Source organism: Salvelinus alpinus, chromosome 26, assembly GCF_045679555.1.
Source record: "Salvelinus alpinus chromosome 26, SLU_Salpinus.1, whole genome shotgun sequence".
Lineage (NCBI taxonomy): Eukaryota > Metazoa > Chordata > Actinopteri > Salmoniformes > Salmonidae > Salvelinus > Salvelinus alpinus.
Window position 1 is genome coordinate 14,629,852 of NC_092111.1, and position 26,447 is coordinate 14,656,298.

The window sequence follows — 26,447 nt, forward strand, 5'->3', positions numbered from 1 at the left end:
TCTGGGGGAGCTTGAACTTTTAGAAAAACACACTCCACACATCACACAAACTGCCATTACACAGTCTGGTCAGAGGAGGGGGACAGAGCACCACTACTGTCCATCTTGAGAAGGTTTGAAACATACAGAGGCAGTAATTCTACTGTTAAACTTAATTGACCTTCTGAGACTGACAACCACTGTTGATGGACATAAACCACCGTGTAAGTGAGTCAAAGTAGACCTCCTTTAAGATATAGTTGTTATATTGTGTGGTTTATGAGTTCAGTATTCTCAAATGTAATATACAGTAGGCCTACCTTTGGAAACTGTTGACTTATTTTATCTGTGTGGTGTATTTGCGTGACATATTGGGGTTTTGCATAGCTGTCCTGCCTCAATGCTCCACATACTTTTAAAACCCCAGGATTGATCAGTGACTGTTCACTCCTTTCAGAGCCACTGACACGCAGCACAATGATGATGTCACTGATTCTACTGCTGTGGACACTGGGGCTCCTTGTTCAGGGTGAGATACACTTTGACTAACTTTGATTCATGATGGGTTTGGCTTCAGAATTAAACTTTTGTGAATATTGAAGATATTAATAAAAACAAATCTGGTTTTGCCTGATATGTTTCATGATAGAATGTGGAAGATTATCAATGTCTATTTGTTGTGATAACCTTACTAATCAGCCTTTCTTCACTTTTGTTTATTTTTCAGAATCATCAGCAGATATAATTCTTACTCAGTCTCCTAAATCTCAGTCTGTTAGCCCAGGAGAGACTGTCTCTATCAGCTGTACAGCCAGTTCAAGTACTGGTAATAATCTCCAGTGGTACCTGCAGAAACCTGGAGATGCTCCTAAACTCCTGGTTTATCATGGTGCAACCCGTCAGTCTGGGATTCCAGGTCGTTTCAGTGGGCGTGGATCTGGTAGTCCTTATACTCATTACACTCTGACCATCAGTGGAGTCCAGGCTGAAGATGCAGGAGATTACTACTGTCAGCAGGGTTTGAGCACTCCGTTCACACAGTGTTAGAACGTCGTACAAAAACCTCCTTCAGCTAAAGAGGAACTGCTCTGACTCAACAGCTGCAGAGCTACAGAGTCTCCTGTATTCTAGTAATCTAAACACCAATTCTTTTAAATATGACACATACTGTACATATCTCTCAGTATATTCTGCAAACATGTTAAATCTTTGTAAACACACTGGGACCACTAAGGATACAGAGCTGTAGAAAATGCTTTCTTTTGAAGGACATGTTAAGCAAAATTCAGAATAGGTTTAGATTTACGCTTCGATTTCTCTTCATATTGTAAGAAGAACCCATTTCAGTACACAACAGCATGACTGTTGACCCTGTCTGAACCCAACTAGTCATGCCCTACTCAACTTCTATACGCCTCCAAACTTGAAAGAGTGAATACAGTCATATCATTTGCATTCAAGAAATACTACTTTGACATCATTATGATACAGTATATCACACGGCTTCAGTAATAGTAACATCATGAAGACCAGTGGGTTTAGAGCACATGGTTTCAGTATTAGTAACATCATGAAGACCAGTGGGTTTAGAGCACATGGTTTCAGTATTAGTAACATCATGAAGACCAGTGGGTTTAGAGCACATGGTTTCAGTATTAGTAACATCATGAAGACCAGTGGGTTTAGAGCACATGGTTTCAGTATTAGTAACATCATGAAGACCAGTGGGTTTAGAGCACATGGTTTCAGTATTAGTAACATCATGAAGGCCAGTGGGTTTAGACCACATGGCTTCAGTATTAGTAACATCATGAAGACCAGTGGGTTTAGACCACATCGTTTCAGTATTAGTAACATCATGAAGACCAGTGGGTTTAGACCACATGGTTTCAGTATTAGTAACATCATGAAGACCAGTGGGTTTAGAGCACATGGTTTCAGTATTAGTAACATCATGAAGACCAGTGGGTTTAGAGCACATCGTTTCAGTATTAGTAACATCATGAAGACCAGTGGGTTTAGAGTACATAGTTTCAGTATTAGTAACATCATGAAGACCAGTGGGTTTAGAGCACATGGTTTCAGTATTAGTAACATCATGAAGACCAGTGGGTTTAGAACACATGTCTTCAGTATTAGTAACATCATGAAGACCAGTGGGTTTAGAGCACATGGTTTCAGTATTAGTAACATCATGAAGACCAGTGGGTTTAGACCACATGGTTTCAGTATTAGTAACATCATGAAGACCAGTGGGTTTTGAGCATATGGTTTCAGTATTAGTAACATCATGAAGACCAGTGGGTTTTGAGCACATGGTTTCAGTATTAGTAACATCATGAAGACCAGTGGGTTTAGAGTACATGGTTTCAGTATTAGTAACATCATGAAGACCAGTGGGTTTAGAGCACATGGTTTCAGTATTAGTAACATCATGAAGACCAGTGGGTTTAGAGCACATGGTTTCAGTATTAGTAACATCATGAAGACCAGTGGGTTTTGAGCACATGGTTTCAGTATTAGTAACATCATGAAGACCAGTGGGTTTAGAGCACATGGTTTCAGTATTAGTAACATCATGAAGACCAGTGGGTTTAGAGTACATGGTTTCAGTATTAGTAACATCATGAAGACCAGTGGGTTTAGAGTACATGGTTTCAGTATTAGTAACATCATGAAGACCAGTGGGTTTAGAGCACATGGTTTCAGTATTAGTAACATCATGAAGACCAGTGGGTTTAGAGCACATGGTTTCAGTATTAGTAACATCATGAAGACCAGTGGGTTTAGAGCACATGGTTTCAGTATTAGTAACATCATGAAGACCAGTGGGTTTAGAGCACATGGTTTCAGTATTAGTAACATCATGAAGGCCAGTGGGTTTAGACCACATGGCTTCAGTATTAGTAACATCATGAAGACCAGTGGGTTTAGACCACATCGTTTCAGTATTAGTAACATCATGAAGACCAGTGGGTTTAGACCACATGGTTTCAGTATTAGTAACATCATGAAGACCAGTGGGTTTAGAGCACATGGTTTCAGTATTAGTAACATCATGAAGATCAGTGGGTTTAGAGCACATCGTTTCAGTATTAGTAACATCATGAAGACCAGTGGGTTTAGAGTACATAGTTTCAGTATTAGTAACATCATGAAGACCAGTGGGTTTAGAGCACATGGTTTCAGTATTAGTAACATCATGAAGACCAGTGGGTTTAGAACACATGTCTTCAGTATTAGTAACATCATGAAGACCAGTGGGTTTAGAGCACATGGTTTCAGTATTAGTAACATCATGAAGACCAGTGGGTTTAGACCACATGGTTTCAGTATTAGTAACATCATGAAGACCAGTGGGTTTTGAGCACATGGTTTCAGTATTAGTAACATCATGAAGACCAGTGGGTTTTGAGCACATGGTTTCAGTATTAGTAACATCATGAAGACCAGTGGGTTTAGAGTACATGGTTTCAGTATTAGTAACATCATGAAGACCAGTGGGTTTAGAGCACATGGTTTCAGTATTAGTAACATCATGAAGACCAGTGGGTTTAGAGCACATGGTTTCAGTATTAGTAACATCATGAAGACCAGTGGGTTTTGAGCACATGGTTTCAGTATTAGTAACATCATGAAGACCAGTGGGTTTAGAGCACATGGTTTCAGTATTAGTAACATCATGAAGACCAGTGGGTTTAGAGTACATGGTTTCAGTATTAGTAACATCATGAAGACCAGTGGGTTTAGAGTACATGGTTTCAGTATTAGTAACATCATGAAGACCAGTGGGTTTAGAGCACATGGTTTCAGTATTAGTAACATCATGAAGACCAGTGGGTTTAGAGCACATGGTTTCAGTTTTAGTAACATCATGAAGACCAGTGGGTTTAGAGCACATGGCTTCAGTATTAGTATCACTGTAGATATCCTTTTGACTGGTACCAAATTTGGCCCAATCAGCTAAGCATTCATTCAGAGAGGTTCATTATCTGAAATGTATCAGTAGCATTATTTTTCACAATACCTGTGTGGATCTATACTCTCCTGGACCGCTGGACTCTGCAAGCTAGCCACCATCCTGCTCTACCTCAGCCTGTACGGTATCATGCTATTCACTTCATGTGCTCTACTTGCAGATGTGGAACCGGCTGGGGCTTAAGGGGGAGGTGGCACTGCTCTTGGCCCTGTGGGGGCTTGCATGCGGTCGGACTGCTCAAGCGGTGACCACTCGCGAAGTGGGCGATGAGTGCCGCCAAGACACGGGCTGGGGTTCATGATCCTGTTCTCTGTGCTGGTCACATCCTACTGCTGCCTCCAAGGGCTGGTGAACCAAGTTGATGCAGCAGATCACCAGTGTAGTGGTTGCATTCTTCATCCTCTGGATCCCTGTGATCCATCAGCGTGGTGGACATCGCCGGAATGGTGCTGTGTCTGTCTGAAGTCGGTCTCTGCAGGTTTGACTAAAGGGATGTGGCGGGCATGCCAACCCATAACTCTAACCCTCACCCTACCCATAACCAAACCCCTTAAGCCTAACCGTAACAAATTAGGGTACTCACAAAATAAAAAAAACGTACTGTGTTTTGGTTTGGTGTTTAGAGCAGACAATTTTGATATTTTGTCCTCAACAAACCCCACTTTTTGGGTTGCTGACTCTGGGTCTGTATAGCCTAGAATCATAGGATAGCCGAGATTAGTTCCTTTGGTGGTCTATCTCCCTTCAAGTATGGCCTCCATTGGTCAAATCCTAAATTCTATTATGTCTGTCAGCTTTCAAATGCATAAATAAATGGATTTAGTTTTCATGAATACATTGATTTGTTGTTTATCTTACAGTACATCTACTTCTGCTCTGGTTCAGAGGAGCCCCAACATCCCATAAAGTGTTGGACTATTTCATCATACTTGTGAAGTTGCCTCATTCTATGTCAAAATCTTGACAGGCATTTGAGCAGTGAGCACAATGGAAAAACACACTCAAGATCTATGCAACAACATTTGTGGCTGAATAGATCAATAAAATAACGCATTTCAAACCTCTAACCAGTCTGATGCCCAACATGGGTTGAACCATGTCAGTTTTAGTCTAAACCGCAACAAGAAGTTACCAACACTGCCAAGCATCATGATGATGAGGCTGGAGACACGTTTCTTCTTAAAGTCCATGATTTTGACAACTTGACTACTGACATGCAAAACATTTTAGGACTGTGTCAACAGACTAAAGACAAAATGTCCAAAAGATAGTTTTTGAGTGAAGTTCCCCTTTAAGTAAAGCACCACTCTACTCATCATACAGACTGTCATTACACACTGTGGTCAGAGCAGGAAGACAGAACACCAGTACTGTTACCATTAGAAGGTTTGAAGGATACAGAAGCAGCTGTTCTACTTTTAAAAGGGCAATCAGCAGTTGCTACATTTCTTTAATACTCATTAATTAAATGTTCCCATTGATTCTTGAAGAATATACTGTAACTTATAAATGTCTCATGAGCTTAGTTTAACTGTTGTACCCCATCAGAACGGACAATAGAAGCTTGTTGGATTCCAATGTTTGTAAACAAATTAAATGTCAACAAACACCATATAGCCTAAAAGAAATCTAATTGTATTATAATTTTGGTATCATGGAAGGCCAGTCCTTACATCCATAGCCCTGTCGATGAATTTGAGAGTGGTTATATTTCTCCAGCCACATCCCACAGCTTTTTACCGAAACAGGGACGTTGAAAATGCTTTGCTATTGCCGTTTTAAATTTTATTTACCTTCTTCTGAGACTGACAACCACTGTTGAGGGACATAAACCACTGTGTCAGCGGGTCAAACTAGGCCTCATTTAAATCATAGTTGTTAAAATCTGTCGTTTTTTATTTTAGTATTCTCAAATTTGATATATAGTAGGCATACCTTTGGAAACTGATGACTTCATTGATCTCTGTGTGTGCACAGGTGCACGGTGTGTGTATTTGCGTAAAAGATGAACGATTTGCATAGCTGTCCTGCCTCATTGCTCCACATACTTTTAAAACCCCAGTGTTGATCAGTGACTGTTCACTCCTTTCAGAGCCACTAACACGCAGCACAATGATGATGTCACTGATTCTACTGCTGTGGACACTGGTGCTCCTTGTTCAGGGTGAGAGACACTTTGTCTAACTTTCATTTATAATATGTTTGGCTTTAGATTTGAACTTAATTTGTGAATATTGAAGATATTAATTAAAACAAATCATCTGGTTCTGCCTGAAGTTTCATGATATAATTTGGAATATTTGCAATGTCTATTTGTTGTGATAACCTTACTAATCAGTCATTCTTCACTTTCGTTTATTTTTCAGACTCATCAGCAGATATAATTCTGACCCAGTCACCTAAATCTCAGTCTGTTAGTCCAGGAGAGTCTGTCTCTATCAGCTGTACAGCCAGTTCAAGTACTGGTAATAGTCTCCAGTGGTACCTGCAGAAACCTGGAGAAGCTCCTAAACTCCTGGTTTATTCTGGTACAACCCGTCAGTCTGGGATTCCAGGTCGTTTCAGTGGGAGTGGATCTGGTAGTTCATTAACTCATTACACTCTGACCATCAGTGGAGTCCAGGCTGAAGATGCAGCAGATTACTACTGTTAGCAGAGTAACAGCAATCAGTTCACACAGTGTTAGAACGTCGTACAAAAACCTCCTTCAGCTAAAGAGGAACTGCTCTGTCTCAACAGCTGCAAAGCTAATGGCGTCTCCCGTATTCTAAACACCAATTAATCTAAATATGCCACTACAATGTGATAATGTAATTGCTTAGACTTGTCTATAGACTATGACACTGTACACATACAGTTGAAGTCGGAAGTTTACATACACTTAGGTTGGAGTCATTAAAACTCGTTTTTCAACCACTCCACAATTTTCTTGTAAACAAACTATAGTTTTGGCAAGTCGGTTAGGACATCTACTTTGTGCATGACACAAGTCATTTTTCCAACAATTGTTTGCAGACAGATTATTTCACTTATAATTTATTTATTTTTATTTTTTATTTCACCTTAATTTAACCAGGTAGGCTAGTTGAGAACAAGTTCTCATTTGCAACTACGACCTGGCCAAGATAAAGCATAGCAATTTGACACATACAACAACACAGAGTTACACATGGAATAAACAAAACATACAGTCAATAATACAGTAGAAAAATATGTCTATATACAATGTGAGCAAATGAGGTGAGATAAGGGAGGTAAAGGCAAAAAAAGGCCATGGTGGTGAGGTAAATACAATATAGCAAGTAAAACACTGGAATGGTAGATTTGCAGTGGAAGAATGTGCAAAGTAGAAATAGAAATAATGGGGTGCAGAGGAGAAAAATAAATAAAGGAATAAATACAGTAGGTGAAGAGGTAGTTGTTTGGGCTAAATGATAGATAGGCTATGTACAGGTGCAGTAATCTGTGAGCTGCTCTGACAGCTGGTGCTTAAAGCTAGTGAGGGAGATAAGTGTTTCTAGCTTCAGAGATTTTTGCAGTTCGTTCTAGTCATTGGCAGCAGAGAACTGTAAGGAAGGACGACCAAAGGAGGAATTGGCTTTGGGGGTGACCAGTGAGATATACCTGCTGGAGCGTGTGCTACGAGTGTGTGCTGCGATGGTGACCAGTGAGCTGAGATAAGGCAGGGATTTACCTAGCAGAGACTTGTAGATGACCTGGAGCCAGTGGGTTTGGCGACGAGTATGAAGCGAGGGCCAACCAACGAGACCGTACAGGTCGCAATGGTGGGTAGTGTATGGGGCTTTGGTGACAAAATGGATGGCACTGTGATAGACTGCATCCAGTTTGTTGAGTAGAGTGTTGGAGGCTATTTTATAGATGACATCACCAAAGTCGAGGATCGGTAGGATGGTCCGTTTTACGAGGGTATGTTCGGCAGCATGAGTGAAGGATGCTTTGTTGTGATATAGGAAGCCAATTCTAGATTTAATTTAGGATTGGAGATGCTTAATGTGAGTCTGGAAGGAGAGTTTACAGTCTAACCAGACACCTAGGTATTTGTAGTTGTCCACGTATTCTAAGTTAGAGCCGTCCAGAGTAGTGATGCTGGACAGGCGAGCAGGTGCGGGCAGTGATCGGTTGAATAGCATGCATTTAGTTTTACTTGCGTTTAAGAGCAGTTGGAGGCCACGGAAGGAGAGTTGTATGGCATTGAAGCTTGTCTGGAGGTTAGTTAACAGTGTCCAAAGAAGGGCCAGAAGTATACAGAATGGTGTCGTCTGCGTAGAGGTGGATCAGAGAATCACCAGCAGCAAGAGCGACATCATTGATGTATACAGAGAAGAGTGTCGGCCCAGGATTGAACCCTGTGGCACCCCCATAGAGACTGCCAGAGGTCTGGACAACAGGCCCTCCGATTTGATACACTGAACTCTATCAGAGAAGTAGTTGGTAAACCAGGCGAGGTAATCATTTAAGAAATCAAGGCTGTCGAGTCTGCCAAGAAGAATGTGGTGATTTACAGTCGAAAGCCTTGGCCAGGTCGATGAATACGGCTGCGCAGTAATGTCTCTTATCAATGGCGGTTATGATGTCGTTTAGGACCTTGAGCGTGGCTGAGGTGCACCCATGACTAGCTCTGAAACCAGATTGCATAGCGGAGAAGGTACGGTGGGATTCTAAATGGTCGGTAATCTGTTTGTTAACTTGGCTTTCGAAGACCTTAGAAAGACAGGGTAGGATAGATATAGGTCTGTAGCAGTTTGGGTCTAGAGTGTCACCCCCTTTGAAGAGGGGGATGACCGTGGCAGCTTTCCAATCTTTGGGAATCTCAGACGATACGAAAGAGAGGTTGAACAGGCTAGTAAAAGGGGTTGCAACAATTTCGGCAGATCATTTTAGAAAGAGAGGGTCCAGATTGTCTAGCCCGGCTGATTTGTAGGGGTCCAGATTTTGCAGCTCTTTCAGAACATCAGCTATCTGGATTTGGGTGAAGGAGAAATGGTGGGGGCTTTGGCGGGTTGGTGTGGAGGGTTCCGGGCAGTTGACCAGGTTAGGGGTAGCCAGGTGGAAAGCATAGCCAGACGTAGAGAAATGCTTATTGAAATTCTCAATTATAGTGGATTTATCGGTGGTGACAGTGTTTCCTAGCCTCAGAGTCGTGGGCAGCTGGGAGGAGGTGCTCTTATTCTCCATGGACTTTAGTGTCCCAGAACGTTTTTGAGTTAGTACTACAGGATGCAAATTTCTGTTTGAAAAAGCTAGCCTTAGCTTTCCTAACTGCCTGTGTATATTTGTTCCTAACTTCCCTGAAAAGTTGCATATCACAGGGGATATTCGATGCTAATGCAGAACGCCACAGGATGTTTTTGTGCTGGTCAAGGGCAGACAGGTCTGAAGTGAACCAAGGACTATATCTATTCCTAGTTCTACATTTTTTGAATGGGGCATGCTTATTTAAGATAGTGAGGAACGCACTTTTAAAGAATAGCCAGGCATCATCTACTGACGGGATGAGGTTAATGTCATTCCAGGATACCCCGGACAGGTCGATTAGAAAGGCCTGCTCACAGAAGTGTTTTAGGGAGCGTTTGACAGTGATGAGGGGTGGTCATTTGGTTGCAGACCCATTACAGATGCAGGCAATGAGGCAGTGATTGCTGAGATCTTGATTGAAAACAGCAGAAGTGTAATTGGAGGGCGAGTTAGTTAGGATGACATCTATGAGGGTGCCCGTGTTTACGGATTTGGAGTTGTACCTGGTAGGTTCATTGATAATTTGTGTGAGATTGAGGGCATCAAGCTTAGATTGTTCAATGATTGTTCAATTCAATGTATCACATTTCCAGTGGGTCAGAAGTTTACATACACTAAGTTGACAGTGCCTTTAAACAGCTTGGAAAATTCCAGAAAATGATGTCATGGCTTTAGAAGCTTCTGATAGGCTAATTGACATATTTTGAGTCAATTGGAGGTGTACCTGTGGATGTATTTCAAGGCCTACCTTCAAACTCAGTGCCTTTTTGCTTGACATCATGGGAAAATCAAAAGAAATCAGCCAAGACCTCAGAAAAATAATTGTAGACCTCCTGCCTGAAGGTACCATGTTCATCTGTACAAACAATAGTAAGCAAGTATAAACACCACGGAACCGCGCAGCCGTCATACCGCTCAGGAAGGAGATGCGTTCTGTTTCCTAGAGATGAACGTACTTTGGTGCGAAAATAAACATTTAATTGAAATTATGTGGAAACGTGGAGCAGCGGTCAGAGGCACTGCATCGCAGTGCTTGAGGATTCACTAAAGACCCGGGTTCGATCTCAGGCTGTGCCACAGCCGGGCGTGACCAGGAGACGCATGATAAAGTTTGCCCAGCTTCGTCTGGGTTAGCGGAGGGTTTGGCCAGCCGGGATATCCTTGTCAAATCGCGTCCTAGCAACTCCTTGTGGTGGGCCGGGCGCCTGCAAGCTGACTTCGGTCGCCAGCTGGATGGTGTTTCCTCCGACACATTGGTGCGGCTGGCTTCTGGGTTAAGCGAGCAGTGTGTCAAGAAGCAGTGGGGCTTGGCAGTGGTGTGTTTTGGAGGACACATGGCTCTCGACATACGCCTTTTCCGAGTCCGTAGGGGAGTTGTAGCGATGGGACAAGACTAACTACCAATTGGGGGAGAAAAAGGGGTAAAAGTGCAACAAAAAAACACACACACAGCTCATCAGGAGGAATCTGGCCAGAGGAAGTTAACCCACACCTTTCACTTATTATCACTCTATGACATTAGATCAAGAGAAGAGAAAAACTTGCGAGGATTTCAAGCAGACTCTGTTTTCTAGTGTAGAGACGGTTTTAACAGTATACATTATTTTTTAGAAACAAAGAATTAGATGTCTAAAGTCTTCTGTCTTCCAGATAGCTCTTAGATCTCTTATCTTTCATCGACAATGGAGCACCTGAACTCCTCCAGCACCTCCAGCATGGACCCCACCTCTCTGGATTTAGGCCCACTGATTTAGAACATCGTCCTGGGGCTGTGCTGTGTGCTGGGCCTCCCTGGTAACATAGCGGTTCTGGTGGTCAAACTGCGCTGCTCGTCCCGACACCCCAACTTTACCCTGTGGCTCATGCTGAACCTGGCGTCCTTGTACATGGCCACGATGCCTGTGTGGATCTATACTCTCCTGCCTGGCTGGACTCTGGGCTGCCTGCAAGCTGTCTGTATAGCCTGTACTTTCTATGTATCCATAGGGTAGCCTAGATATGTTCCTTTGGTAATCCAACCCACATTCAAGCTTTACCTCCATTGGTCAAATCCTAAATGCTATTGCTTCTCATATTTCCCATCCATGAATACATTGATTTGTTTTCATGAATAAAAATATGTTTTATTTCTCTTACAGTATGCTACATAGAGGCTACTTCTGCTTTTGTTCAGATGAGCTACAACCTCCCATACTTCATCACACTTGTTAAGTTGCCTCATTCTATGTCAATATCTTGACAGGTATTTTAGCATTGAGCACAATGGAGAAACACTCTGGATGTATGTAACAACATTTCTGGCTAAATAGATCAATAAAAACATGCATTTCATACCTTACACCACTCTGATGTCCAACATGGGTTCAACAATGGCTGTTTCAGTCTAGGCAAGGAGACACTTTGCCAACTCTGCCAAACAAAATGTTTCTGCATCAAAGTAAGGTAGAACTTATGATATGTCAGATGTAACACATTTGGTACACGGACAGACAACTTTATCCCCACCTAAAGGATAATGTATTTCGGTTCAAAATGAGAGAAAAGGCTGAATCATCAACATAAATTGATACTGTAAACCATGTATTCAACACTATAAGCTATATTTCTATATGAAAGATAAGCCCTCAACACCTCTGATATGAGATATGAATGATATGACTCTGTCAGTCCTCCCTCCCTCTGCCACCTATCATTAGTCCCCAGTGTAGATGCAAGGAATGACAATACATGAGATCGACACGATACTGTAGTTTAAAACATATTTTGAAACTATAAACAGTTTTTGGGGGTTATGATAGGGTGGTGAAATGAGCTGACGAACAGCCCAATAATGTTTGAATAAGTGCTGACTAATGGGAAGTAAACTGTAATAAAATAAATAAATAAAGTTGCATACTACATATGCTCCCAACAATTGAATGGTTATATAGAGTGTGTGACTTTCTTTTTAAACGGTTCTGTGGGAACTTTATCTTAAAGAAAAAAACACCCACACTACTCATCACACAAAATGCCATTACACACTGTGGTCAGAGGGGGGAGACAGAGCTCCACTACTGTCCACCATGAAAATGTTTGAAGGACATACTGCAGAGGCAGCAATTCTAATGTCAAGCTTCATGTACCTTCTCCTGGGACTGACAACCACTGTTGAGGGACATCAAACACTGTGTGGACGAGTCAAACTAGGCCCCATTTAAGAAATAGATGTTACAATGTGTGGTTTGTCTATGATTTTAGTATTCTCAGATTTGATATACAGTAAGCATACCTTTGGAAACTGCTGACTTATTTTATCTCTCTCTGTCTGTCTGTGTGTGTGTGTGTGTGTGTGTGTGTGTGTGTGTGTGTGTGTGTGTGTGTGTGTGTGTGTGTGTGTGTGTGTGTGTGTGTGTGTGTGTGTGTGTGTGTGTGTGTGTGTGTGTGTGTGTGTGTGTGTGTGTGTGTGTGTGTGTGTGTGTGTGTGCGCACGCGCGCATTTGCATAAAAGATGAGACATTTGCAAAGCTGTCCTGCCTCATTGCTCCACATACTTTTAAAACCCCAGTGATGATCAGTGACTGTTCACTCCTTTCAGATCCACTGACACGCAGCACAATGATGATGTCACTGATTCTACTGCTGGGAACACTGGGGCTCCTTGTTCAGGGTGAGAGACACTTTGACAATTTTGATTCATTAAGGGTTTGACTTCAGAGTTACACTTCATTCTTTAATTTAACATGACAGAATTTAAAACATGTTAACATTTAGCTTGATAGGCTATGCTTTACGATATGCTTGTTGTTGTGATAACCTTACTAATCAGCCTTTCTTCACTGTTGTTTATCTTTCAGAATCATCAGCAGATATAATTCTGACTCAGTCTCCTAAATCTCAGTCTGTTAGTCCAGGAGAGTCTGTCTCTATCAGCTGTACAGCCAGTTCAAGTACTGGTAATTATCTCCACTGGTACCTGCAGAAACCTGGAGAAGCTCCTAAACTCCTGGTTTATTCTGGTACAAACCGTCAGTCTGGGATTCCAGGTCGTTTCAGTGGGAGTGGATCTGGTAGTTCATTAACTCATTACACTCTGACCATCAGTGGAGTCCAGGCTGAAGATGCAGGAGATTACTACTGTCAGCAGAGTTACAGCTCTCTATTCACACAGTGTTAGAACGTCGTACAAAAACCTCCCTCAGCTAAAGAGGAACTGTTCTGACTCAACAGCTGCAGAACTACAGAGTCTCCCGTATTCTAAAGTATTCTAAATTCCAATTCATCACAATATGACACTACAATAATGTAATTGGTTAGACGTGTCTATGGATTATGACACTGTACATATCTCTCAATATATTCTGCAAAAATGTTAAATCTTTGTTTAACACACTGGGACCACTAAGGATACAGAATTGTAGGAAAGGCTTTCTTTTAAAAGACATGTTGAACAAAATTCAGAATAGGTTTAGATTTTTTTTCACGCTTTGATTTATCTTGATATTGTAAGAAGCAGTCATTTCATTACGCAATAGCATGAATGTGGATCCTGTCCGAACCCAACTATTCATGCCCTGCTCAACTTCTATACCCCTCCAACCCTGAAAGAGTGAATACAGTCATATTGATTCCAATCAAGAAGTACTACTTTAATAATATTATTATACATGTGTCACAAATAAATGCAGTCTACATACTGTATACAAAGCCATAAAAAGACTGTGAATTCCCCGATTTGAACGTTATGCAAAGTCCAGTGTAAAGTCTGCTTCCCCAGCCCATGTTCAGTTCTTTAGTCAGACACACAGCTGTCCCAGTCCCAGAGGATTTGAGGCTGAGTGATTGTGAACTCTGGTTGGGTTGAAACTCAGATTTGCATGGGCAGGATGACCGCAACACTCCCAGAATAGAGCAGTACCATGGCCAGATGTTCACCTGTTAACAGAGAGTTCCACTGAGCTTGGAGCTCATGGCTTCAGTATTGGTAACATCCAGAGTCATATATTTAGAGAGTTAGGCCAACTTTTAGAGTTTAATATTGTTCTAATTCTAGACATTCAGTTACACAGCATTGTTGTAATGTTAATGGGGAGCTACTATGCCTGCCACAGAATGTTGAAGTGTCATGTAAATGCATCATAATGCAGAAACCTCAATGTCCTCTTTAATACATGGTTCTGGTAACATCATAAAGACTGGGGAGTCTAGAGAACATGGCTTCAGTATTAGTATCACTGTAGATATCATTTTGACTGGCACCAAATGTGGCCCAATCAGCCAAACATTCATTGAGAGAAGTTGATTGTGTAAAATGTTCTTGTAAAATCACTTTCCCGGGTAGAGAGCTCACCATTCTTTATGAAAATGCAATAAATCAACAAGATCTCAATGTCTAATGGTAAAACTCATTAAATAATGATATCCAGGCAAACCATTTAAAATATTGAATGTCTTTATTATCTCAACATGTCAGAAGCAACAGCATTACAGTAATAAGGTTCAGAACACATGTGATATGAAAGCAGAGCAGATCTTTTTGACATCAGAATCAGACATATATTCTGTTGTTTGTTCCACTATGCTAAATGCTCCAGCTGGAGGAAGGATTCCCACACAGGATCCAGCCTAGCATTAGACCAGTGTGCTGGTATTGCTGGAACAGTAAGAAGGAGAGGTGCAGAGTAAAAGCAGTGGAGTCAGAGGGGGGAGCTCATTAATCAGAACACTGGTCTCTCCTCAGTGTCTCAGAGAGAGGAGACTGGGAGCCCTGGGTGGCCTCACAGGTCACAGAGCCCACCTTCTTCCACTGGTCGACAGGGAGGGTCAGGGTGCTGCTCCAGCTGTAGTGACCGTCCTTCTCCAGGACCCCGGGGCTCCCGGTCACCTCCCAGGTGTTACTGCTGCTACCGTCCACCTTCCAGCTCAGCTTCCAGTCTGAGGGGAAGCCCTTGTTGGCCAGGCACATGAGAGTGGCCTTGCCCTGCTGCAGCTCCACGTTAGAGGGGGGCAGGACCGTCAGGGTGGGACGAACGTCACCTAGGAGACAGGTGGGAAGTTAGGGCAAGGGGAACTATCAATCAATCATTAGATTGATACGACAATATTGATGCAGTAGTTTTACATCTTAGATGTAAATGAAGGCTTTGTCCATCAGTAGGTTTCTGTTCCTCAAACAAACAGACAGTTAGTTTATCAGTCTTTATGTCACTCTTTCACTTCCCTTTGACTAGCTACTGAAGCATATTAGAACTACATGAGATGACTGAAAATGTATTTAGCTATCTACAAAATTGTACTTTTTAAAATTTGAAATATGTTAGCATACTTCCCTTATTTTAATGGAATAAAATCCTATGAATCAAACTGCATTTCATTATTAATTAATATGATTGTTGTGTAGAATGTTCAACAGAATGTATGAACAATTCTTAAATTATGAATTCATTTAAAATCGGTTGATAAAATGCCTGTGCTGAGGAAGTAAATTCCAGTTGACTGTAAACATCTAACAATATTATACATTTAATTTAAAAGACTCACTAAAACATTTAAAAGTTTTAATTTTAATTAATTAATTATAGTTATGTAATTTACAAGACATTCTATCACAAATTGAAAATAAACGTATATTGATATGAACAGCAGAACTGCCTGACTTTACAAGACAGCAAGACTTTTCAACAGATAGCAAATAACATATAACATAGCATATAAAATAGCAAATGAGATCAAATAAGATAGCAAAATAGGAAATAGGAAAAAATAAACAATACTTTGCAGCTGAATGCTGAAGGAGTACATTTAGTTGATTATAACCATCTTACAACAATTATATACACTTAAAAGACACATTACAATATAATGAATACTGATATGATTTACGAGACAGGGTTTTTTAATAAAAAATAATAGCTTAATATTTGAGGTTCAACGAAAAGGTATATTCAGCTATTCACACAAATTGTGACTCATGATCATGCATATTATTTATTACATTTTTAATCTTAGTTTCTTGTCTCATAAGATTATCGATGCATCTATACAGTATGCAAGGTCAGAAAATAATTTTTCATTAGTAATTATAGGTAGGTAAACTTACTTCCAACATCCAGTCTAGTGCCTCCACCAAAAGTGTACCACAGTGATACGATCTCATTCATCGGTCGTACAAAAGACACTCTAGAGACACTGCTTTTGCTCTTTGTAAAGCTACATTTATCTAAAGCACTCTGATTTCAACAGTATCTCTGTTCCAAATGAATACACACTGTATTACCTTGTTTGATATATTACATCTTGAATAGGCATTATAATTTAACTATATTTACAACTAAGGAAAATAAATGCAAAACTAATTCTCCAAAAATAAATATACATTTCTACTTTCTATTTAAGGGAGTTGTAATATTGTTAAGAAAAGGTATTAGATTTTGATACCAGAGGTCAAGATATAGAACTGAATACTTACTGCCAACACTCAGTTTGGTCCCTCCACCGAAAGTCAACCACAGTGATGAAGTCTGATTGACTGGCTGTACAAAAACCTCCAGACAGACACAGAGGGGAATGATAACAGAGACATGGAACTGATCACTGAATTCTGCATTGTAACTGATGCCCCCTACTGGTACACTCTGGAACTCCAGTAGACTGGACACATTCACGTTCCCCATTAAACTTCCAACAGTATGAAAACTGCTGTGGATTATGTTGATAACAGTGACTTCAGAAATTTTTCACAGCCCTTTACTTTTTCAAGAAATATAAGATTTGAGATGTTGTGTACCTGGCAAGCACACAATACCCCATAATATCAAAGTGGAATTATGTTTTTAGAATTGGTTTACTAATTAATAAAAAATGAAAAGCTGAAATGTCTTGAGTCAATAAGTATTCAAGCCCTTTGTTATGGCAAGCCTAAATAAATTCAGGAGTACAAATGGGCTTAACAAGTCACATAATACCTTTCATGGACTCACTCCGTGTGCAATAATAGTGTTTAACATGATTTTTAAACAACTACCTCATCTCTGTACCCCACACATACAATTATCTGTAATGTCCCTCTGTCGAGCAGTGAATTTCAAACACAGATTTAACCAGAAAGACCAGGGAGGTTTTCCAATGTTTCGCAAAGAAGTGCACCTATTGGTAATGGGTAAAAATAAAAAAGAAGACATTGCATATCCCTTTGACCATAGTGAAGTTATTAACTACACTTTGGATGGTATTTTTTCCCCCAGATAAATGAAACAAAATAAGCACAAACAAAATCCTAGAAGAAAACCTGTTTTAGTCTGCTTTCCAACAGACACTGGGAGACAAATTCATCTTTCAGCAGGAAAATAACCTAAAACACAAGGCCAAATATACACTGGAGTTTCTTGCCAAGTTGACAATGTTTTTGAGAGGCCTACATGTAGTTACAGTTTTGACTTAAATCTGATTGAAAATCTACTGCAAGACTTGAAAATGGCTGTCTAGCTATGATCAACAACCAACTTGACAGAGCTTGAAGAATCTGTGAAAGAATAATGTGCAAATATTGTAAAATCCAGGTGTGCAAAACTCTTAGAGACTTACCCAGAAAGACACACAGCTGTAATCACTGCCAACGGCCAAAGGAATGTATTGACTCAGTGATGTAAATACTTATGTAATCAAGATAAGAGTGTTTGCTAAACGTGTCTGCTAAATGACTAAATGTAATATCCACTTTGTATGTTCATAAATGTTTTACAAATGTTAGAATTCTTCTTCTGTTTTGACATTACAGTATTTTGTGTAGATCAAGGACCAAAATGACAATACTTTTTTTATACCACTGCACTGTTGAATACATGTTTCTGGTTGGCTTGAAGGGCATTCTAGAGCTTGCATTATTTAATTGATTACGCCCGAGAAGCCGATGTTTGGAGGATATATTGTCACTGGTGTTGTTAGGCCCGAGGCGATGTCGAGGGCTGGCAAACTGTGCCAATATATCCTCTAAACACAGGCTTCGAGGGCATTATCACTTTTATACAATGGGTTACCAACATTTATTCATACTATTTCATCCTTTCGTGAGATATAGTCCCGACACAAATCTGAGGTTCCTACCCAAGGGGAATGGTCATTCGTTCTATTGGTTTGGTTGCCAGAGACGCGACCTAGTCGTTCAGTCTTTTTATTCTCTATCTATGGACGCGACCCAGTCGTTCGCACTAAATGTTCCATTGCAATAGTGGCTGGCAACATACTTATTCCTTGCATGCTAGCTAGCCAACTACGGCTAACTTACAGTCGCGTCAAACAGTGCAGCCAGAATAACAACAATAGCTGCATTTGTATTTGTTTAAACTGTTTTCTAGTGACATTTATTTGGACACATCCATAACAATGAGGTGCGATATAGCCTGGCATAGAAAATGTGCTCACTCGTCAGGACACTGTTGTACAGAGGAGCTAGCCAACAACACAGTTAACACAATCACTTCAACTGAAGCTGGAAAGACTGCAAACTAGTCGCATTTTGTTGAACATTTTTTCAATTGACATTTCTTTGTATATATCCATAAAAATGATGCCAGCTGATCCATGATTTCGACTGGCTGAGAAACGCTTCCTGTCTGTCTCGTCCCGACACGTCCATTACTATGGGACAGCTGGAGATCGAATTTGAAAATGAAATGTTAGTCTGAAATAAATGTGAGATAAAGTCTAGATACTTTTTATAGTGGTGATCAAGTTTATAAATTGGCTGGCTGGGCTGATGAGATAGCAATAAGGCACCTCAGCGGTTTGTGGTATATGGCCAATATACCATAGCTAAGGGTTGTACTCCGCGTTGCGTCGTGCTTATAAGAACAGCCCTTAGCCTTGGTAAATTGGCCATATACCATATACCGTGCTTAAATAATGCACGGTGTATCAGCACGGTAGAATTCAATGGTTATAGTTAATTCTTACATTTTCTATTGAGCTACTTTTGAAAGCAAAAGTTGAATTAAAAACATTATTGGCATTGTTGAATTCGATTTTCATAATAGCAAGCTAGGACTGATGGTTTGGTTTGTTGGCTTGTTTGCTTGGCTACCAAGGCAACTACTGTAGCTATCTAGCTAGCTACTTTAGTGGATGTTAAACACATTTCTGCCTGCAAATGAATACATTTCTAGCGACAAATGTGTTGAATTATAGCCACGGTATAAAAGGGATAATCAATTCGGGCTCTCTGCGTTCTGTGGAAAATAATACAACTCTGTGGAAGGTAGCATAAATTCCACTCTGCTAGAGCATCGTGAAAGACACCTTCCAAGTCATTCATTATTGTCCATAGAAGGCATAGCCCTTCTGTGAGTCTCCGTTACTTAATCCCACCTTGTAGCACAACAAAATGTGGAAAAAGTCACACAAGTCCACATTTGATCATAATGATTTATAAAAAGATCTTGTGGTGGTTTATTCTTTATTATCAAATGAGGAGAGACAAACCTATCACACAAGTCAGAGTTATACATAAACTAAATCTTTATTCACGTATTAATAAGGAAAGCAGGTCACACCACACACACAAGTGAATGATATGAGTGCTCTGCAATAACGAGGCCGGTCAACTCAACACTCTTGACTGTCATTTATAGCAAAGATACTATGATATTGTACATATCTCTCAGTATTGTACATATCTCTTAGTCTACATGACAAACAACAGATGTGTGGAATGGGTCACAAGGTGACACTTTATAAATGATAAAGGAGTATCCCCCAGCCAGATAGCATTTGCCGTGAAGACTGTTATTTTTGTACAGAAACCAACGTTTGGCCCCTAAGACAAGGATCCTCTCATCATTATCCATACCCAAGCCATCTCTCCCTGGTACCTTACATTAAACAAACACCAACTCATTCGATGAAATGCATGCAGTAGGTTTTATCACTTCCCAGAATATGATTGCATTCACTCTTTCGGGGATGGTAGGGCATGAATAGTTGGGATGTTGGATTTGGACAGGGTCAACATTCATGCTATTGTGTACTGAAATGGGTTCTTCGTACAATATGATGATAAATCATAGCGTAAAAAAAATTCTAAACTATTCTGAATTTTGTTCAACATATCCTTCAAAAGAAAGCATATTCCACAGCTCTGTATCATTAGTGGTCCCAGTGTGTTAACACATATTTTTGCAGAATATACTGAGAGATATGTACAATATCATAGTCTATAGACAAGTCTAACCAATTACATTATTGTATTGTAGTGTCATATTTTGAGTAATTGGAGTTTAGAATACTTTAGAATACAGGAGACTCTGTAGCTCTGCAGCTGTTGAGTCAGAACAGTTCCTCTTTAGCTGAGGGAGGTTTTTGTATGACGTTCTAACACTGTGTGAACGGATAGCTGTTACGCTGCTGACAGTAGTAATCTGCTGCATCATCAGCCTGGACTCCATTGATGGTCAGAGTGAATTGAGTACCAGATCCACTCCCACTGAAACGACCTGGAATCCCAGACTGACGGTTTGTAGCATCATAAACCAGGAGTTTAGGAACTTCTCCAGGTTTCTGCAGGTACCACTGGAGATAAATACTAATATCTGAACTGGCTGTACAGCTGATAGAGACAGTCTCTCCTGGACTAACAGACTGAGATTTAGGAGAATGGGTCAGAATTATGTATGCTGATAATTCTGAAACATAAACAAAAGGTTGATTATGTAACGTAAAGAAAGGTTGATTAGTAAGGTTATTACAGCAACAAACATATCGTAAAGCATAGCCTATCAAGCTAAATCCTTATTTAATCTGTCATGTTAAATTAACAAATGAAGTGCCACCCTGAAGCCAAACCCATAATGAATCATAGTTGGTCATAGTTGTTCAGTAGAATCAGTGACATCATCATTGTGCTGCGTGTCAGTGGCTCTGAAAGGAGTGAAGAGTCACTGATCAAAACTGGGGTTTTAAAAGTATGTGGAGCAATGAAGCAGGACAGCTATGCAAAGCTTGATCTTTATGCAAATACACGCACCGCGCACATGCACACACACAGATAAATGAAGTCAGCAGTTTCCAAAGGTAGACCTGTGTATATCACATTTGAGCATACGAAAATCATAAACAAACCACACATTATAACAACTATATCTTAAATGAGGACTAGTTTGACCCGCCTACATAGTAGTTTATGTCCCTCAACAGTGGTTGTCAGTCCCAGGAGAAGCTAAATGAAGCTTGACAGTAGAATTGCTGCTTTGGGGCTCCCGAGGGGCGCAGCGGTCTAAGGCACTGCATCTCAGTGCAAGAGGGGTCACTACAGTCAATGATTCGATTCCAGGCTGTATCACATCCGGCCGTGATTGGGAGTCACATAGGGTGTCTCACAATTGGTTCAGCGTTGTACGGGTTTGGCTGGGGTATGCCGTCATTGTAAATAAGAATTTGTTCTTAACTGACTTGCCTAGTTAAATAAAGGTTAAATAAAATAAATAAAAATAAAACATTCTACTGCATATCCTTCAAAGCTTCTCATGGTGGACCGCAGTGGAGCTCTGTCGTCCTCCTCAGACCACAGTGTGTAATGGCAGTCTGTGTATGCGTAGAGTGGGTGTTTTACTGTCGCACTCTCTATATACCCATTCAATTGTTGGGAGCACATCTAGTGTGTGCAACTTTTTTTGGTTTATTTTCATACAGTTTACTTTCCGTTCGTCAGCACCTCTACAAAGATTTTTTGTGTCAGCTCAGGCTTTTTACCATCCAATCACAACCCCCCCCATAAAAACAACATTATTATAGTTACAAACTATGTTTTAAACTACAGCATCATGTCGATCTCATGGTCTGTCAATCCTTGCATCTACACTGGGGACTAAAGATAGGAGGGAGGACTGACAGTCATATCAGTCATACCTCATTTTAGAGGAGATGTTTCTTATAAAAAGAAGAAGTGATGCAGTCAGTCTCTCCTCAACTCTTAGCCAAGAGAGACTGGCATGCATAGTATAGTTACAAACTATGTTTTAAACTACAGTATCATGTCGATCTCATGATCTGTCAATCCTTGCATCTAAATCAAATCAAATTTTATTTGTCACATACACATGGTTAGCAGATGTTAATGCGAGTGTAGCGAAATGCTTGTGCTTCTAGTTCCGACAATGCAGTAATAACCAACAAGTAATCTAACCTAACAATTCCACAACTACTACCTTATACACACAAGTGTAAAGGGATAAAGAATATGTACATAAAGATATATGAATGAGTGATGGTACAGAACGGCATAGGCAAGATGCAGTAGATGGTATAGAGTACAGTATATACATATGAGATGAGTAATGTAGGGTATGTAAACATAAAGTGGCATAGTTTAAAGTGGCTAGTGATACATGTATTACATAAAGATGGCAAGATGCAGTAGATGATATAGAGTACAGTATATACATATACATATGAGATGAGTAATGTAGGGTATGTAAACATTATATTAAGTGGCATTGTTTAAAGTGGCTAGTGGTACATTTTTACATAATTTCCATCAATTCCCATTATTAAAGTGGCTGGAGTTGAGTCAGTATGTTGGCAGCGGCCGCTAAATGTTAGTGGTGGCTGTTTAACAGTCTGATGGCCTTGAGATAGAAGCTGTTTTTCAGTCTCTCGGTCCCTGCTTTGATGCACCTGTACTGACCTCGCCTTCTGGATGATAGCGGGGTGAACAGGCAGTGGCTTGGGTGGTTGTTGTCCTTGATGATCTTTATGGCCTTCCTGTGACATCGGGTGGTGTAGGTGTCCTGGAGGGCAGGTAGTTTGCCCCCGGTGATGCGTTGTGCAGACCTCACTACCCTCTGGAGAGCCTTACGGTTGTGGGCGGAGCAGTTGCCGTACCAGGCGGTGATACAGCCCGACAGGATGCTCTCGATTGTGCATCTGTAGAAGTTTGTGAGTGCTTTTGGTGACAAGCCGAATTTCTTCAGCCTCCTGAGGTTGAAGAGGCGCTGCTGCGCCTTCTTCACAACGCTGTCTGTGTGGGTGGACCAATTCAGTTTGTCCGTGATGTGTACACCGAGGAACTTAAAACTTTCCACCTTCTCCACTACTGACCCGTCGATGTGGATAGGGGGGTGCTCCCTTTGCTGTTTCCTGAAGTCCACAATCATCTCCTTTGTTTTGTTGACGTTGAGTGTGAGATTATTTTCCTGACACCACACTCCGAGGGCCCTCACCTCCTCCCTGTAGGCCGTCTCGTCGTTGTTGGTAATCAAGCCTACCCCTGTAGTGTCATCCGATGATTGAGTTGGAGGCGTGCATGGCCACGCAGTCGTGGGTGAACAGGAAGTACAGGAGAGGGCTCAGAACGCACCCTTGTGGGGCCCCAGTGTTGAGGATCAGCGGGGTGGAGATGTTGTTACCTACCCTCACCACCTGGGGGCGGCCCGTCAGGAAGTCCAGGACCCAGTTTCACAGGGCGGGGTCGAGACCCAGGGTCTCGAGCTTGATGACGAGTTTGGAGGGTACTATGGTGTTAAATGCTGAGCTGTAGTCGATGAACAGCATTCTCACATAGGTATTCCTCTTGTCCAGATGGGTTAGGGCAGTGTGCAGTGTGGTTGCGATTGCGTCGTCTGTGGACCTTTTGGGTCGGTAAGCAAATTGGAGTGGGTCTAGGGTGTCCGGTAGGGTGGAGGTGATATGGTCCTTGACTAGTCTCTCAAAGCACTTCATGATGACGGAAGTGAGTGCTACGGAGCGGTAGTCGTTTAGCTCAGTTACCTTAGCTTTCTTGGGAACAGGAACAATGGTGGCCCTCTTGAAGCATGTGGGAACAGCAGACTGGGATAAGGATTGATTGAATATGTCCGTAAACACACCAGCCAGCTGGTCTGCGCATGCTCTGAGGACGCGGCTGGGAATGCCGTCTGGGCCTGCAGCCTTGCGAGGGTTAACACGTTTAAATGTTTTACTCACCTCGGCTGCAGTGAAGGAGAGCCCGCAGGTTTTGGTAGCGGGCCGTGTCAGTGGCACTGTATTGTCCGCAAAGCGAGCAAAAAAGTTGTCTGGGAGCAAGACATCCTGGTCCGCGACGGGGCTGGTTTTCTTTTTGTAATCCGTGATTGACTGTAGACCCTGCCACATACCTCTTGTGTCTGAGCTGTTGAATTGCGACTCTATTTTGTCTCTGTACTGGGACTTAGCTTGTTTGATTGCCTTGCGGAGAGAATAGCTACACTGTTTGTATTCGGTCATGTTTCCGGTCACCTTGCCCTGGTTAAAAGCAGTGGTTCGCGCTTTCAGTTTCACGCGAATGCTGCCGTCAATCCACGGTTTCTGGTTTGGGAATGTTTTAATCGTTGCTGTGGGTACGATATCGTCAATGCACTTTCTAATGAACTCGCTCACCGAATCAGCATATTCGTCAATGTTGTTGTTGGACGCAATGCGGAACATATTCCAATCCGCGTGATCGAAGCAGTCTTCAAGCGTGGAATCAGATTGGTCGGACCAGTGTTGAACAGACCTGAGCGAGGGAGCTTGTTGTTTTAGTTTCTGTTTGTAGGCTGGAAGCAACAAAATGGAGTCGTGGTCAGCTTTTCCGAAAGGAGGGCGGGGGAGGGCCTTATATGCGTCGCGGAAGTTAGTATAACAATGATCCAAGGTTTTACCAGCCCTGGTAGCACAATCGATATGCTGATAGAATTTAGGGAGTTTTGTTTTCAGATTAGCCTTGTTAAAATCCCCAGCTACGATGAATGCAGCCTCAGGGTGTGTGGTTTCCAGTTTACAAAGAGTCAGATAAAGTTCGTTCAGGGCCATCGATGTGTCTGCTTGGGGGGGAATATATACGGCTGTGATTATAATCGAAGAGAATTCCCTTGGTAGATAATGCGGTCGACATTTGATTGTGAGGAGTTCTAGATCAGGTGAACAGAATGACTTGAGTTCCTGTATGTTGTTATGATCACACCACGTCTCGTTAATCATAAGGCATACACCCCCGCCCCTCTTCTTACCAGAAAGATGTATGTTTCTGTCGGCGCGATGCGTGAAGAAACCAGCTGGCTGCACCGACTCCGTTAGCGTATCTTGAGTTAGCCATGTTTCCGTGAAGCAGAGAACGTTACAATCTCTGATGTCTCTCTGGAATGTTACCCTTGCTCGGATTTCATCAACCTTATTGTCAAGAGACTGGACATTGGCGAGTAGTATGCTAGGGAGTGGAGCGCAATGTGCCCGTCTCCGAAGCCTGACCAGGAGACCGCTACGTTTGCCCCTTTTACGGCGTCGCATAGGGTCGCCGGCTGGGATCAGATCCATTGTATTGGGTGGAAGGCAAAACACTGGATCCGTTTCGGGAAAGTCATATTCCTGGTTGGAACGATGGTGAGTTGACGTTGCTCTTATATTCAGTAGTTCCTCCCGACTGTATGTAATGAAACCTAAGATTACCTGGGGTACCAATGTAAGGAATAACACATAAAAAACCTAAATACTGCATATTTTCCAAGGAACGCGAAGCGAGGCGGCCATCTCGGTCGGCGCCGGAAGTACTCATGGGGACTGAAGATAGGAGGGAGGACTGACAGTCATATCAGTCATACCTCATTTTAGAGGGGATGTTTCTTATAAAAAGAAGAAGTGATGCAGTCAGTCTCTCCTCAACTCTTAGCCAAGAGAGACTGGCATGCATAGTATTTACAGTGCCTTCGGAAAGTATTCAGACCCCTTGACTTTTTCCATATTTTGTTACGTTACAGCCTTCTTCTAAAATGTATTAAATATTTTAAAAAATCTCAGCAATCTACACACAGTACCCCATGATGACAAAGCGAAAACAGGTTTTTAGAAATTGTATACATTTATTAAAACAAAAAACAGAAATACCTTATTTACATAAGATTTCACACCCTTTGCTATGAGACTCGAAATTGAGCTCAGGTGCATCCTGTTTCCATTGATCATCCTTGAGATGTTTCTACAACTTGATTGGAGTCCACCCGTGGTAAATTCAATTGATTGGACATGATTTGGAAAGGCACACACCTGTCTATATAAGATCCTACATGTCAGAGCAAAAACCAAGCCATGGGGTCGAAGGAATTGTCCGTAGAGCATAGCTGTCCTGGTGGTCATCCTGCGCTGCTCATCCCAACGCCCCAACTTCACCTTGTGCCTCATGTTGAATGCGACGTCCTCCAACATCCTGTTCCTGGCCACGGTGCCGGTGTGGATCTATACTTTCCTGCACGGCTGGACTCTGCGCAGTGTCCCC

General features: G+C 41.6%; 1 long non-coding RNA gene and 1 gene segment (V, D, J or C); one reads left to right on the forward strand and one right to left on the reverse strand.

Annotated features, from left to right (window-relative positions):
* Window positions 1–5,852: 5,852 nt before the first annotated feature.
* On the forward strand, window positions 5,853–13,282 carry LOC139554820 (uncharacterized). The gene is made up of 2 exons (XR_011670903.1): window positions 5,853–6,122; window positions 13,051–13,282. It is a non-coding gene; the product is annotated as an uncharacterized lncRNA (long non-coding RNA).
* A 1,345-nt stretch (window positions 13,283–14,627) lies between these two features.
* The window catches only part of LOC139554815 (Ig kappa chain V region Mem5-like), a 71,669-nt gene continuing 59,849 nt past the window's right edge, over window positions 14,628–26,447 (reverse strand). The window contains 3 exon segments of the V gene segment in view: window positions 14,628–15,229; window positions 16,293–16,328; window positions 20,572–20,868. Of these exon segments, the coding sequence occupies window positions 14,907–15,229; window positions 16,293–16,328; window positions 20,572–20,868 (656 nt within the window).